Source organism: Cajanus cajan, chromosome 7, assembly GCF_000230855.2.
Source record: "Cajanus cajan strain Asha chromosome 7, NIPB_CcT2T_4, whole genome shotgun sequence".
In the NCBI taxonomy this organism is placed as follows: Eukaryota; Viridiplantae; Streptophyta; class Magnoliopsida; order Fabales; family Fabaceae; genus Cajanus; species Cajanus cajan.
Genome location: NC_138523.1, coordinates 7,148,864 through 7,161,479, shown reverse-complemented (window position 1 = coordinate 7,161,479; position 12,616 = coordinate 7,148,864). Strand labels below are relative to the sequence as shown.

At 35.8% G+C, this 12,616-nt stretch overlaps 1 protein-coding gene across 1 annotated transcript; it reads right to left on the bottom strand.

Annotated features, from left to right (window-relative positions):
• Positions 1–3,894: 3,894 nt before the first annotated feature.
• Positions 3,895–6,536, bottom strand: LOC109806624 (uncharacterized). Its single transcript, XM_020369088.3, has 2 exons — positions 6,488–6,536; positions 3,895–5,191 (listed from the first exon to the last, which is right to left on the bottom strand). Exons 1-2 carry the CDS (start codon positions 6,519–6,521, stop codon positions 4,080–4,082), a joined length of 1,146 nt encoding a protein of 381 aa, XP_020224677.2. The 5' UTR covers positions 6,522–6,536; the 3' UTR covers positions 3,895–4,079.
• Between the last annotated feature and the right edge of the window lie 6,080 nt (positions 6,537–12,616).

Below are 12,616 nucleotides of genomic sequence, written 5' to 3'. Positions count from 1 at the left end.
TAAAAAGAAAATTTTCATAATGCATAACAAAAAATAAAAATGTACAAATCCACACCTACAAAGATTGTTGTAGTAGTAGTCTTATCACTCCTACATGGCACAAGAAGACATGAAATACGTTGTACCTTGTTTGGGACATGCAAAGGTAGTGTCAGCTATAAATGCTTTGCCCCTACAATGTTCCCAATGTACGTTTTCTCAAAGGCAGTAAATAGAAGACCTTTTTCAATTTTGGAGACAAACTGATAAACTATATGAGATCTAAAACAAAATGAATCAAATAAAAAGCTATCATATACATACTCAAGTATTTTGAGTGAAAAATCTTTGTAACTCAATAGTAACTTGTGTTAGATGGGTATTGAATGATTTCAATTGTTTATAACTTTCATATTGTCATCCTAATGAGTTAAACACTTTGTAAACTTCCTACCCCTTTGTTGTAAAAGCCTAAAGAAGCTTGGTAGAATGAATACACGGTGAAGTCCAATACAATGTCATGACTAGAAATTTCTAAAGCTCGGAGAGACTATGAATACTTAACTTTTTACTTTGTGATTGAGTAGTAAAATCCTTAGGCAAAACTTGATGTGCTTCTCAGGTATAGAATGAACCAATATAAAAACACTTGTGTGATTTTTTTCCTTGACCTTCTTTACAATTTGAACGATAGTTTTTATTTTATTTATTGCTAAGGTGCTAACTAACTTGGGTTAGAAAAATGTTTTAGCAAAAAGTTTCTTAAACACACAATTCAACCTTTTCTTGTGTGTTAACCAATGTTTTTTAAGAATACTTTTATTACTAGATGATATCGTACACTTACAATGTTATCAAATAAGTAGCGGATTTTAATGTGTCACAAATAGCAAAGAATTACATTATATCTTGCTAATTTATGATAAGATTTTTCCATCACAATTTTTAGGATTTAAATCTATTACATTTTTATGAGAGATTACTTAATCCTTGACTAATTAGTGATGATTCATCATTCAAATTTCATCTAGTTTGTGATGGATTTATTCTCACGCAAATTAGCTAGGTGTTATGTTTTTATGAAAATCTAAAAATACCTAAAAAATAGTTATACTAATATATAAATGAGAATATTAAATCTCTTATGCGCACACACACACACACACACATATATATATATATATATATATATATATATATATATATTATTGATAAAATTTGTAAAAAATAACAAAAAAAAAGTAAAATGTTTTAAACTTTTAAACATTAACATTATTATCATGTTGATTATCTCAATCTATATGAAGCACTGGAGGTGGATCCAAACATTGAGTTGGTTGAAATGTATGATCCAAAGAAAACCATTCCATTAATAGATACAATTGCTTTCAAATCAAACATGACTCCTTTTATGATGCATGAATCAACTCTAAATGAGTTAACAATTTCTCGTTAGTTTTTTTTTTCTTAACTTGAAAATTTAATGCCTATTTTTAATTCTTTTTTGTTTTTGTTTTAGTTATTACATGAAAAACCTTGTATTTTGGTCCTTATAATAAAAACTCTGCAATCTTTAAAATTTTGACATATGGGAAAGATAAATTTGTAAATTTTTTCTTATATAACAACCATATAGGGTTATTTCATATCGAAACTAAAATAACATATGTATATTTCTTTTTAATTTAACCTCTTATTTTAACTAGGCAGTTAATAAAAATAGTACTTTTTATCTAAAAAAGAAAACAAGATCTATATTTTTTTTTTATCATTTATAATACCACTTGCTTTAAGTTTGGGCCTAACTTTTTTGTTTATTTATCTACAAAAAATTGAAACTTTTAATAAATGGTTCCGATTACCTCTTTGTGATAATGTGTCATGCATCTAATCTTGTCACTAGGGATGACAAATATACCCGTACCTGCAGGTAATACCCGAACCCGTCCCGACTTTGATAGGGAATATGTAACGAGCATAAGGCTAAGGAGGAGAACCATCCCTCAAAAGCCGACCCAAGAGGTTGGAGAACCTCCCGCCTTATAAGGCCTCCTTGGTAAGGAGACCTCCCCGATGTGGGACTTGTTACATTACCACCCCCTTCGAAAGCCAGCGTCCTCGATGGCTGCACTCCACGGTACTTTACTCACCGGTACTTCACTCGGCCCTTGCCGGTCAGAACCCTCCGGTGGTCAGAACCCTCCGTGGGTAGCCCTTCTCGATTTGGCTGGCTCTCAATGCAAGCACCATTGTAACGAGCATAAGACTAAGGAGGGGAACCATCCCTCAAAAGCCGGCCCAAGAGGTTGGAGAACCTCCCGCCTTATAAGGCCTCCTTGGTAAGGAGACCTCCCCGATGTGGGACTTGTTACATTACCACCCCCTTCGAAAGCCAGCGTCCTCGATGGCTGCACTCCACGGTACTTTACTCACCGGTACTTCACTCGGCCCTTGCCGGTCAGAACCCTCCGGTGGTCAGAACCCTCCGTGGGTAGCCCTTCTCGATTTGGCTGACTCTCAATGAAAGCACCATTGTAACGAGCATAAGACTAAGGAGGGGAACCATCCCTCAAAAGCCGGCCCAAGAGGTTGGAGAACCTCCCGCCTTATAAGGCCTCCTTGGTAAGGAGACCTCCCCGATGTGAGACTTGTTACATTACCACCCCCTTCGAAAGCCAGCGTCCTCGATGGCTGCCCTCCACGGTACTTCACTCACCGGCACTTCACTCGGCCTTCTTGCCGGTCAGAACCCTCCGATGGTCAGAACCCTCCGTGGGTAGCCCTTCTCGATTTGGCTAGCTCTCAATGAAAGCACCATTGTAACGAGCATAAGGCTAAGGAGGGGAACCATTCCTCAAAAGCCGGCCCAAGAGGTTGGAGAACCTCCCGCCTTATAAGGCCTCCTTGGTAAGGAGACCTCCCCGATGTGGGACTTGTTACATTACCACCCCCTTCGAAAGCCAGCGTCCTCGATGGCTGCACTCCACGGTACTTCACTCACCGACACTTCACTCGGCCTTCTTGCCGGTCAGAACCCTCCGATGGTCAGAACCCTCCGTGGGTAGCCCTTCTCGATTTGGCTGGCTCTCAATGAAAGCACCATTGTAACGAGCATAAGGCTAAGGAGGGGAACCATCCCTCAAAAGCCGGCCCAAGAGGTTGGAGAACCTCCCGCCTTATAAGGCCTCCTTGGTAAGGAGACCTCCCCGATGTGGGACTTGTTACAGAATACCCGGTTTGACCGGGTACGGGTACGGGTACGGGTAAAACCCGATATATTAAATCAGGTACGGGTACGGGTATGGGTATGTACTTACCCGTCCCGTACCCGTACCCGTTCCCGTTCCCATTTTTAATTTAATACTCACTTTCAATTTAATTATATTAAAGAATTTTAATATTTTTTTTATGTGTGATTATTTATTATAATATGATATAAAGAAATAACCTAATTATAATTATAATATAATTAAAAAAATAATTTAAAAATATTATATTTTTTAAAAAAAATAAAAAATAAAAAATTTGACGAGTACATGTACAAGTACGGGTATACCCGATACCTGACGGGACGGGGATGAGGATGAAAATCACATACCCGACGGGTACGGGTACGGGGACGGGAATGAGTTTGACTTGTGGGGACGGGGACGGGTATCATGAAACCCGTACCCGCCCCGCACCGCCCCGTTGCCATCCCTACTTGTCACGTTAGCAATTATTCTCTAAGGTGGTGCCTTATATGGAATGACAATACATTTTATCTCATCAATAAATGGTGGTTCATTGTGACTATTTAAAAAAATTGGTGGTACTAAAATAAAAATACTTATATGGCAAATAAATGAAAACATATTTTACGCAAACAAGGAATCATATTTGACTACATTTTCTACTTCTAATCGACAAAGTATATTGTCTTAAAATAAATGAAAAATCATCTTAAAACATACACAATATTGATATTACATAGCCAAATATATTGTTTTTGACACAATTACAGACAATGTATAAATAGTTTATGAAAAAGATAAAAAGAAATTGAAGAAAATAGGAAAACAAATTACAGAGTCTTTTAGAATGCACATTTTATCTAGTGCTCACATTGCTCTGTCATCCATATGATAATCTATCTTCATGCACTGGTGTGGATAATACCAACCTTCAGAGTAAAGCTTTGATGTAGTAGGGTTTTCAACAAGCGAAAACTTTTCAATCAATTTTGCCTCCATTGAATATATATAACACATGCTAGATGAAGCCTCCAAATAATACACACAATTACTTTGGCCTCCCCACTTACCTGGTTTCCTTATTGAAGGGCCCCAGTTTCCCCCAAAGAACAGAGCTTGATCACCTAACTTATCTTGTTTAACCCATCCCATTGAATTGAAATCTATTTTGTGAATATTTAAATGCCTATTAGGAACAAAATCAACCATTAAAAGTTGATTATTTGAAGCCACCAACTTCATATTTTGAGCATTCACATCAGGGGTGTTTTCCACTACCAACCAATTTAAATCAATGCCTGATTCAGTAATCGTTAAATTCCCAAGTCGAGCTTTCATTGTAACAAAATAAATCTGATTCTTAAAAAAAGCTATGTCTGTCCAAGGATGCCCAAAAAACCGACCAGTAAACCATCGACTATGTCTAGAATGAAAGAACTGGATTTCATGTGTGCTATTGCAAACGGTAAGGATGGAATGATTTCTGAAGGACAAAGTTGGAATAAAGATGATGAGGTCATGAAGAGGTTTACCTTGAAGGGCAGAAGAAGGTGAATTGAAATTCAGTTCATGTCCAGATAGAGGATTTATAAGGGAAATTTCACCATTTCTGCAATCTTCAATAGTCATGTATCCTATAGAGCACCCAACAAAGAATTTTCCAACAAATTGGTTACGTAGCATAACCTTCTTTGTATTTCCATTGGCCATGTCATATAGATTGACTGAACGCTTAGCATGTGATGATATGAGCACTGCCATTGGTGCTACGGATTCCAAGAAATCTTCTCTAGATCTAACATATACTTCCCACCAGCTCTTGCAAACAACACCAAATGCACAAAACCCTACAACATCAAGACGCTTAGAAATAAACTCCAAAAGATCACTTGAAAGCTCGGCTACCTCTTGTTCATCATCGTTATCTTTTTTTATTTTCCTTTTCCTACGTTGGACTATTGAATGTTTTGGCCCTGTGCCTGTATCAATAAAAGCAAAATATTTAAGAGATTTTGTATATTTAAATAAATATGAACACAAATTTAAATATATTTTTATTTTTATACGTTCTCAATTAACAATGTGGATTAAATTTTTATTAGAGATATTTATAATAACAAATCACAGTATTCTTCAGAACATAGATCCTATAAAAGTTTAATAGATAAATCTCTTCTTTTGAAAATCATTTTATATTAATTTGTTATATTGTCTTTGCCATATAAAAGTAATATGAAATCTTTTGTTGAAACATTAAAATCACAAATACAACCATACATTCCTTTAATAGAAAATACCATCCATACTACGGACAAGGGAAAATTTTGGGAATTTGAGGTAGTCGAACAATAGAAAAGATTTTAGCCTTAAATAGAAAAGTGTGATTCAATGTTCCTTTTGATCAATGTCTCATGTTATATTTAGGAAACATATTGTTTCCATAACAAGACTACCAAGTAGTAAGATAAAATATGTAATAAAACTTGGCTTGCCCATTGAAAGGATGGTATTATGGCTATGTAAAATATAGCTAATGATTTTGTAAAATTGAGTTGAATATGTATGGGATGGTTTCAAATAAGAGTGAAATTGATAACATGTTTAAAAATGGGATAAGCTAAAAAAAAATAATACTTAGGCTAAAATCGTTACAGGATAATTCAACATTTGTTTAGTTGCTCGATTGAAATAGAAGTATGTAGAAGAAATAATTAGTTTTCGCTTTATCCCTAAAAACTAATTAATTAAAAAATAAGTTTTTTTTAATAGTTTTTAATATCTCGAACAATAGATTCATTCTGCATGTATGATGTATGTCTATAAAAATATCATTTTTTCTAGTTCTTTACTTTAAGAATGTTTCGTCTACTTGTTCCGACTTAGTTTTGTGCCAAATAATTGTCAATTGGACCAGATCTGAAGTAACCCCAATCAAATCCAAACCCAAATCAACCTGAACCACCTCAAATTGGATGAATTATTTTCAAAAATAGGTTATATTTTTCTACGAGTTGGTTTACAGCGGTTTGGACATTTTAGGCTCAAACCCGATCGAACCCCCCTAAATCCCACCCTTACTAAAACCTATTATGCTATAATATTGAAAGTTAATTTAAATCATTTTATTAACTTAGGAAAAAACCTAACAATTGGAAATATGTTCATAAAAAAAATCCAATTTACCATTCTTGTTAATAACATGAAGATGAACTGAAGGAATATAAATGTACTTGATATTAGTCGAGGCGGACATTGATGAGAGGGATGATAACTACCTTGAGTGCCTTCATCTCTTTGAATCCTTTGCATGTTCTCCCTTTTGTTGATTGCAACTATCTTTCTCTTTCTTTACCCCTCTTTTCTACATGTTTTTAAAATTTTTCTCTTCTTTGAAATTGGCTTTGATGATACTCACTTTTATCTATTTAGTAAGCGATGAAAGCAATTTAAAGTTTGAGCGTTTCATTCTCAAGAAATTATTGCAAAGAATATGAAGTGGACCCTTTTAGCTTTAAAATAAAGGTAATTTATTATTGTATATATGAATAAACTCCAGCTCACTACTAGAGGTGTTCAAAATCTAATCAATCAAAACGTAAAACAAAAAATGAATTAAAAAATAAAAAATTGATAGAAAAAAACTAGCGATGTTGTTTAATTTTTTTTATTTTCCTATACCAAGCGATTCAATGCAATTTGTTCTTTGGTAATGTAAACCAACCCAAATCAAACCAAACTGCTAGTTATATGTAAGTATTTTTTTTTTAAATGTAGTGACTAATCGCTCTAGATATATAAATAAGAATAACTATCTTACATACAATAGTGTTTTTAAGAGTTTTACTTTAATAAGAACACTTATAGGTGTTTTTCTTGAATAAGAGAACTTTATGGGAGTTTTTAATGTCTTATCTATTTCATAACATAGAATATTTATTTCTAATTAATTTTTAATATTTTAAAATAATTTAAAATAATATTGTATCACTATATAAATTATTTATCATAATTAAAAAAATATAATTATATGTTTAAAATAGTTATTTATACAAATATTGAATATAATATAATTTGCATATTCAAATATTTTATTTATTTATTCATTTATACATATGTACAATGATTGATAACATGTAATATGTAAAAAATATGTGATTGTTTTACTTTAAGTTCATCTATTATTTTTGCTATAAGATTAATGACTTTTACTTTAAATTTATTAACATTTTTTCATTAATTTATGTATTTTGTTGTAGTGATTTAAGTTTTGTCTATTTATGTTGTAGTTCATTTTTGAAATTTGGGACATGCATAACAAAGGTTAAGATTATCAATAATTATCAAAAAAAAAATTATGTAGTGCTTTAATAATTAAAGTGTCATATAGAATTGATAAATATTTAATTTTTTAATAATTAAAAAAATAAAATAAAAAAAGATTTGCTTGGTTTGATTCAAATTTCATAATACATTTAAATTGAATTATAACACATTGCACTTAATTTTCTTATTTTGGATCGGGTGACTTTTAAGCCAAAAACCAAACCTAACTAAACCACTAACACCTCTAATCACCACATCCACGAATACTTTGGTCTGGTGGAAAAGTATGAAGTTATATATAGTATGTATTGTATAACTTACAAAATAAGATGTAACATCAAATATCCTAACTAAATCACAAGTTTTTCCCGTTAACCTTGATAACACTTATATATTTTATGAACATGGCCAATCCACATCATGTAACTCTTGTCATAAACACAAATATTTAAACATCAAATGTGTTGAGTATATGACATTTTGAATTGTATGTGTTAGGATGTTGCTATTCGAACTCCCAATTTTACTATTTGAATCTCTTCTTTTAAAAAATGAATTAAAATTATTAAACTACCCTTTACTTAAAATCGCTTTCTTCCCCTATTATCTTTTCACACCCCTCCTCTGAAACCATTTAAGAATAACATATTGGGTTGTCTTGCACCATTCTCAATAGTAGTGTTATTGTTGTGGTTATTGTTCTTGTTGCTTTTAATATAAATATTTAAATTTAATATGTGTTGGGTATATGGCATTTTGCACTGTATTATGTGTTGAATATGGTGTGGCAAATTTAGTCCCACATCGAATAAGTTTTTTTTGATGTGGCCAAATTAGTCCCACATTGGATAGGTTTGGGAATGTGTAGTGCCTTAGGTTCTATATATAGAAACCCTTCCCTTCACTTTGAGATCATCCCAACTACAAGTTCATTTGTAACTTCTAAGGCTTGTAGTTTTCTCTTCTCTCTCTATTGTAATATTTCTTAGTGAAATATATTTGGTAGTGTCCGAGGAAGTAGGCATAATTGGTTGAACCTCGTTAAATTCTTGGTGTTCTTTCTTTCTTGTTTTGCTTTTGGTTTAAAATTTGCTAGACGTTTCCGCAACAATTGGTATCAGAGCCAACGGTTCGGCTGGGTTTGATGCGGGAAGACCCTCAGTGTTGTGCTGATGCGGGAAGACCCTCAGTGTTGTGCCTCGCGATGGAGATCCGAACTTGGTGCCTTGTGTCGAAAGTCTTCCTGATTGTTCAGGCGGCGTGTCTCGTAGAGTTAACGACGGTACAAGATGGTGACGGATTATCGCTTGAGGGGAGGAGGTCACGAGACATGTGGTCCTTGGTCTGAGGGGAGGTTTGTTGGGATTCATCCCAAGTCCCACATCTGTAAAATGAAGGAACATTGGCTAGTTTATAAGGGTGTCCACCATTCCATATAGTATGAGGCCTTTTGGGAAGGAGCCCAAAAACAAAACCGTGCGGGCCTAGCCCAAAGCGGACAATATCATACTATGGTGGACCAACAGGTGGACTATCGGGCCCAACAACACTATTTTAAGGAAAAAACACTATGCTCTGTGCGCTGTAGGTATTCTATAGTCGGCACATCAGAAAATTTTTCCTTAATCCTGGACCTATTTTTATTATTTGACATTTAGCAAATTTTAAACACTCTTTTCGAATTGAGCTGAGATGGCAAACGAAGAAAATCCACTTAGAATTACATCATCAACTTTGAATGCTTCTTCAAGCATTTTGCAAAGAGCTGTTGGTGGGAATCCAAGGTTGATGGTAGAGATTTTCGATGGCAGCGGTCATTTCGGCATGTGGCAAAGTGAGGTTCTAGATGCTCTTTTTCAGCAAGGTCTAGACATTACAATTGAAGGAAAGAAACCAGAAAGTATGGGAGAGGAAGATTGGAAGACCCTCAATCGATTGGCATGTGGTACAATAAGGTCATGCTTATCAAGAGAGCAGAAGTATGCATTCTGCAAAGAGACCTCTGCTAGTAAGTTGATGACGGAGTTGGAGGAAAAGTTCTTGAAGAAAAGCAGTCAGAATAAACTTCACATGAAGAAAAGGCTGTTTCGGTTCACTTACATTCCTGGTGCCACAATGAATGATCACATCACTAGTTTTAATCAGCTTGTTGCTGATTTGTTAAATCTGGACGTGACTTTTGAAGATGAGGATCTTGCCCTAATGTTGTTGGGATCACTTCCTGAAGAGTTTGAGTTTCTGGAAACAACTCTACTTCATGGGAAGGTTGCTGTGTCTCTAAATGAAGTTTGTGGAGCCCTATACAGCTATGAACTGAGGAGAAAAGACAAAAAAGATAGCTCAGAGAAGGCTAATGAAGCTTTGGTTGCAAGAGGACGTCCGGTGATCCAGGCGAAAGGAAAGAAGAAGCGATCGAAGTCGAAGGCTAAAGTTGGGAAAGATGAGTGTGCCTTTTGTCGAGAAAAGGGGCATTGGAAGAAAGATTGTCCTAAACTAAAAAACAAAGGTCAATCTAAGACTGTTGCAGATTCAAATGTAGCTGAGTATGTTGATGACTCAGATTGTTCACTTGCTGTTTCTGGTTCAACCAACTCTTCTAGTGCTTGGCTTCTTGATTCGGGATGCAGCAATCATATGTGTCCTAATCGAGAATGGTTCTATGATTTCAGAGAACTAGAAGAAGGAGTTGTTTATACAGCAAATGATGTTCCTCTTACCACACATGGGATTGGTTCTATTCGATTGAAGAATCGTGATGGAGCAATCAGAACTTTGAAGGATGTTCGTTTTGTCCCGAGTTTATCAAGAAATCTCATTTCTGTGGGAGCCTTAGAAGAGAAGGGTTTCACGGTGCACGCAGAAGGTGGAGTAATGAAGATAATCTCTGGAGCTCTGGTGGTAATGAAAGGAGTTCGGAAAAATAATAGGTTGTACTATTACCAAGGTACTACTATTATTGGAACTGCAGCAGTGGCATCCGGTGACGAGAAGGAGTTGGAGTCGGCCAAGTTATGGCATATGCGGCAGGAACAAGATGGTCAAAATGTGGTTGGATATTGTGATTCCAACTATGCTGGAGATCTGGATAATCGTCGATCAACTACTGGCTATGTTTTTACTTTGGAAAAAGTACCGGTATGTTGGAGGTCTACTTTACAGTCAACTGTAGCTTTGTCTACAACAGAGGCAGAGTATATGGCTTTGACAGAGGCTGTGAAGGAAGCAATTTGGCTTCAAGGGTTGCTTGGTGTCGCCACCGGCCCGAAACGGGCTTTCGGCATTCGCGAAGGATGGTTGGACTCGTTTATTTTTTTGGTTTTGAAAATGTATTGGATTATTAGAACGACTTGTTCTCAAACTGAGACCTTGTCGATCCTATCCAATTTATTTATTAAAACGTCTCACCAATCCATATTAATCCCAAGCGGGACCCTCCATGGATTAGTGGTTTTCGCAAAAGGAGGGTTCGTGGAGTCGCCACCAATGTTTTACTCAAAACATTGGAAAAAGGGATAAGGCAATTGATTTAAAAATCAACTTTGGCCACTACAACCAGAGTTGGGTAAGGGAGTCGGTTACGCGTGGGGAAGGTGTTAGCACCCCACGGCGCCCCTTTCGGGTTCCCTATGACAGATTATTATTTTTTTAAAAGAACAGTATAAAATTACTAAATTACCCCTATTTATTCTAAGCAATTATAAATTGACTATCTACATGATGACAGTTTAAGTATGCACACAGAAAGCAGTAAAAGGAAGGATTGAAGGGAAACCTCTTGAAGCGTGCTTTTATATATTGCAAAGAACTGGGAAGCGTTTTGGCGTTCCCTCGCTCTACAAGCCCGCTCCTCGCTCTCCTAGAACAAAATTTTAACTAAGGGAATCAAAAAGATTTCCCCTCGACTAGGTTCGATCCTCAAGCAAAATGGCTTGGGGCTCAAGAACTTCGTCGGATCAACTCTCCGAGTGATTTCTAGGGCAGAACACTGCTCAAAAACCCCAGAATATTCAAGGAGAGGGTTGAAACTATCTGAAAAAGTGTGGATTGACGTCCAATTGACGTCATATTTATAGGGAATAGGCGCAATACGGCCTACAGGGGCAATACGGCCGTATTGAAATTTTTGAACTTCAATACGGTCGTATTGAAGTTCAATACGGTCGTATTGAAATTCAGAAATTTCAATACGCCCGTATTGAGTTCGCTGCGGTTGTATTGAAGTGTCAATACGGTCGTATTGACTTCAGTACGACCGTATTGAAGTGTCAATACGGCCGTATTGACTTTAGTACGGCCGTATTGGGCTTTTTTCCTCCACTTCCTTATTTTGAGCTATTCTAAGACCTCTAGACCTACAGAGAACCCTCCTAGGGCCTTCGAGGAGTCCTTCTGGCTGATTATCCTTCAGTCTTCGAGAGTCTTCAAGCTTTATTTCCGACCCGGACAATTTTAGGGGTCTACACTTGGTGAATTAGGAATTCTACAAAAGCATGTGAAGGTGCATTGTGATAGTCAAAGTGCAATCATGTTGGCAAAGAATCAAACTTACCATGCAAGGACGAAGCATATTGATGTTCGTTACCACTTCATAAGAGAGATTATCGAAGAAGGTGGAGTGGCTATCCAGAAGATAAGGACCACAGAGAATCCAGCTGATATGTTGACAAAGGTAGTAGATTCAATCAAGTTCCAACACTGTTTGGACTTGATTAATATTATCAAAATTTGAAGACTGCATTGGTAGACACTATCAAAGATGAGAGATTTGAAAATATGAAATTTGCCAAGGTGGAGATTTGTTGAATATGGTGTGGCAAATTTAGTCCCACATCGAATAAGTTTTTTTTGATGTGACCAAATTAGTCCCACATTGGATAGGTTTGGGAATGTGTAGTGCCTTAGGTTCTATATATAGAAACCCTTCCCTTCACTTTGAGATCATCCCAACTACAAGTTCATTTGTAACTTCTAAGGCTTGTAGTTTTCTCTTCTCTCTCTATTGTAATATTTCTTAGTGAAATATATTTGGTAGTGTCCGAGGAAGTAGGCATAATTGGCTGAACCTCGTTAAATTCTTGGTG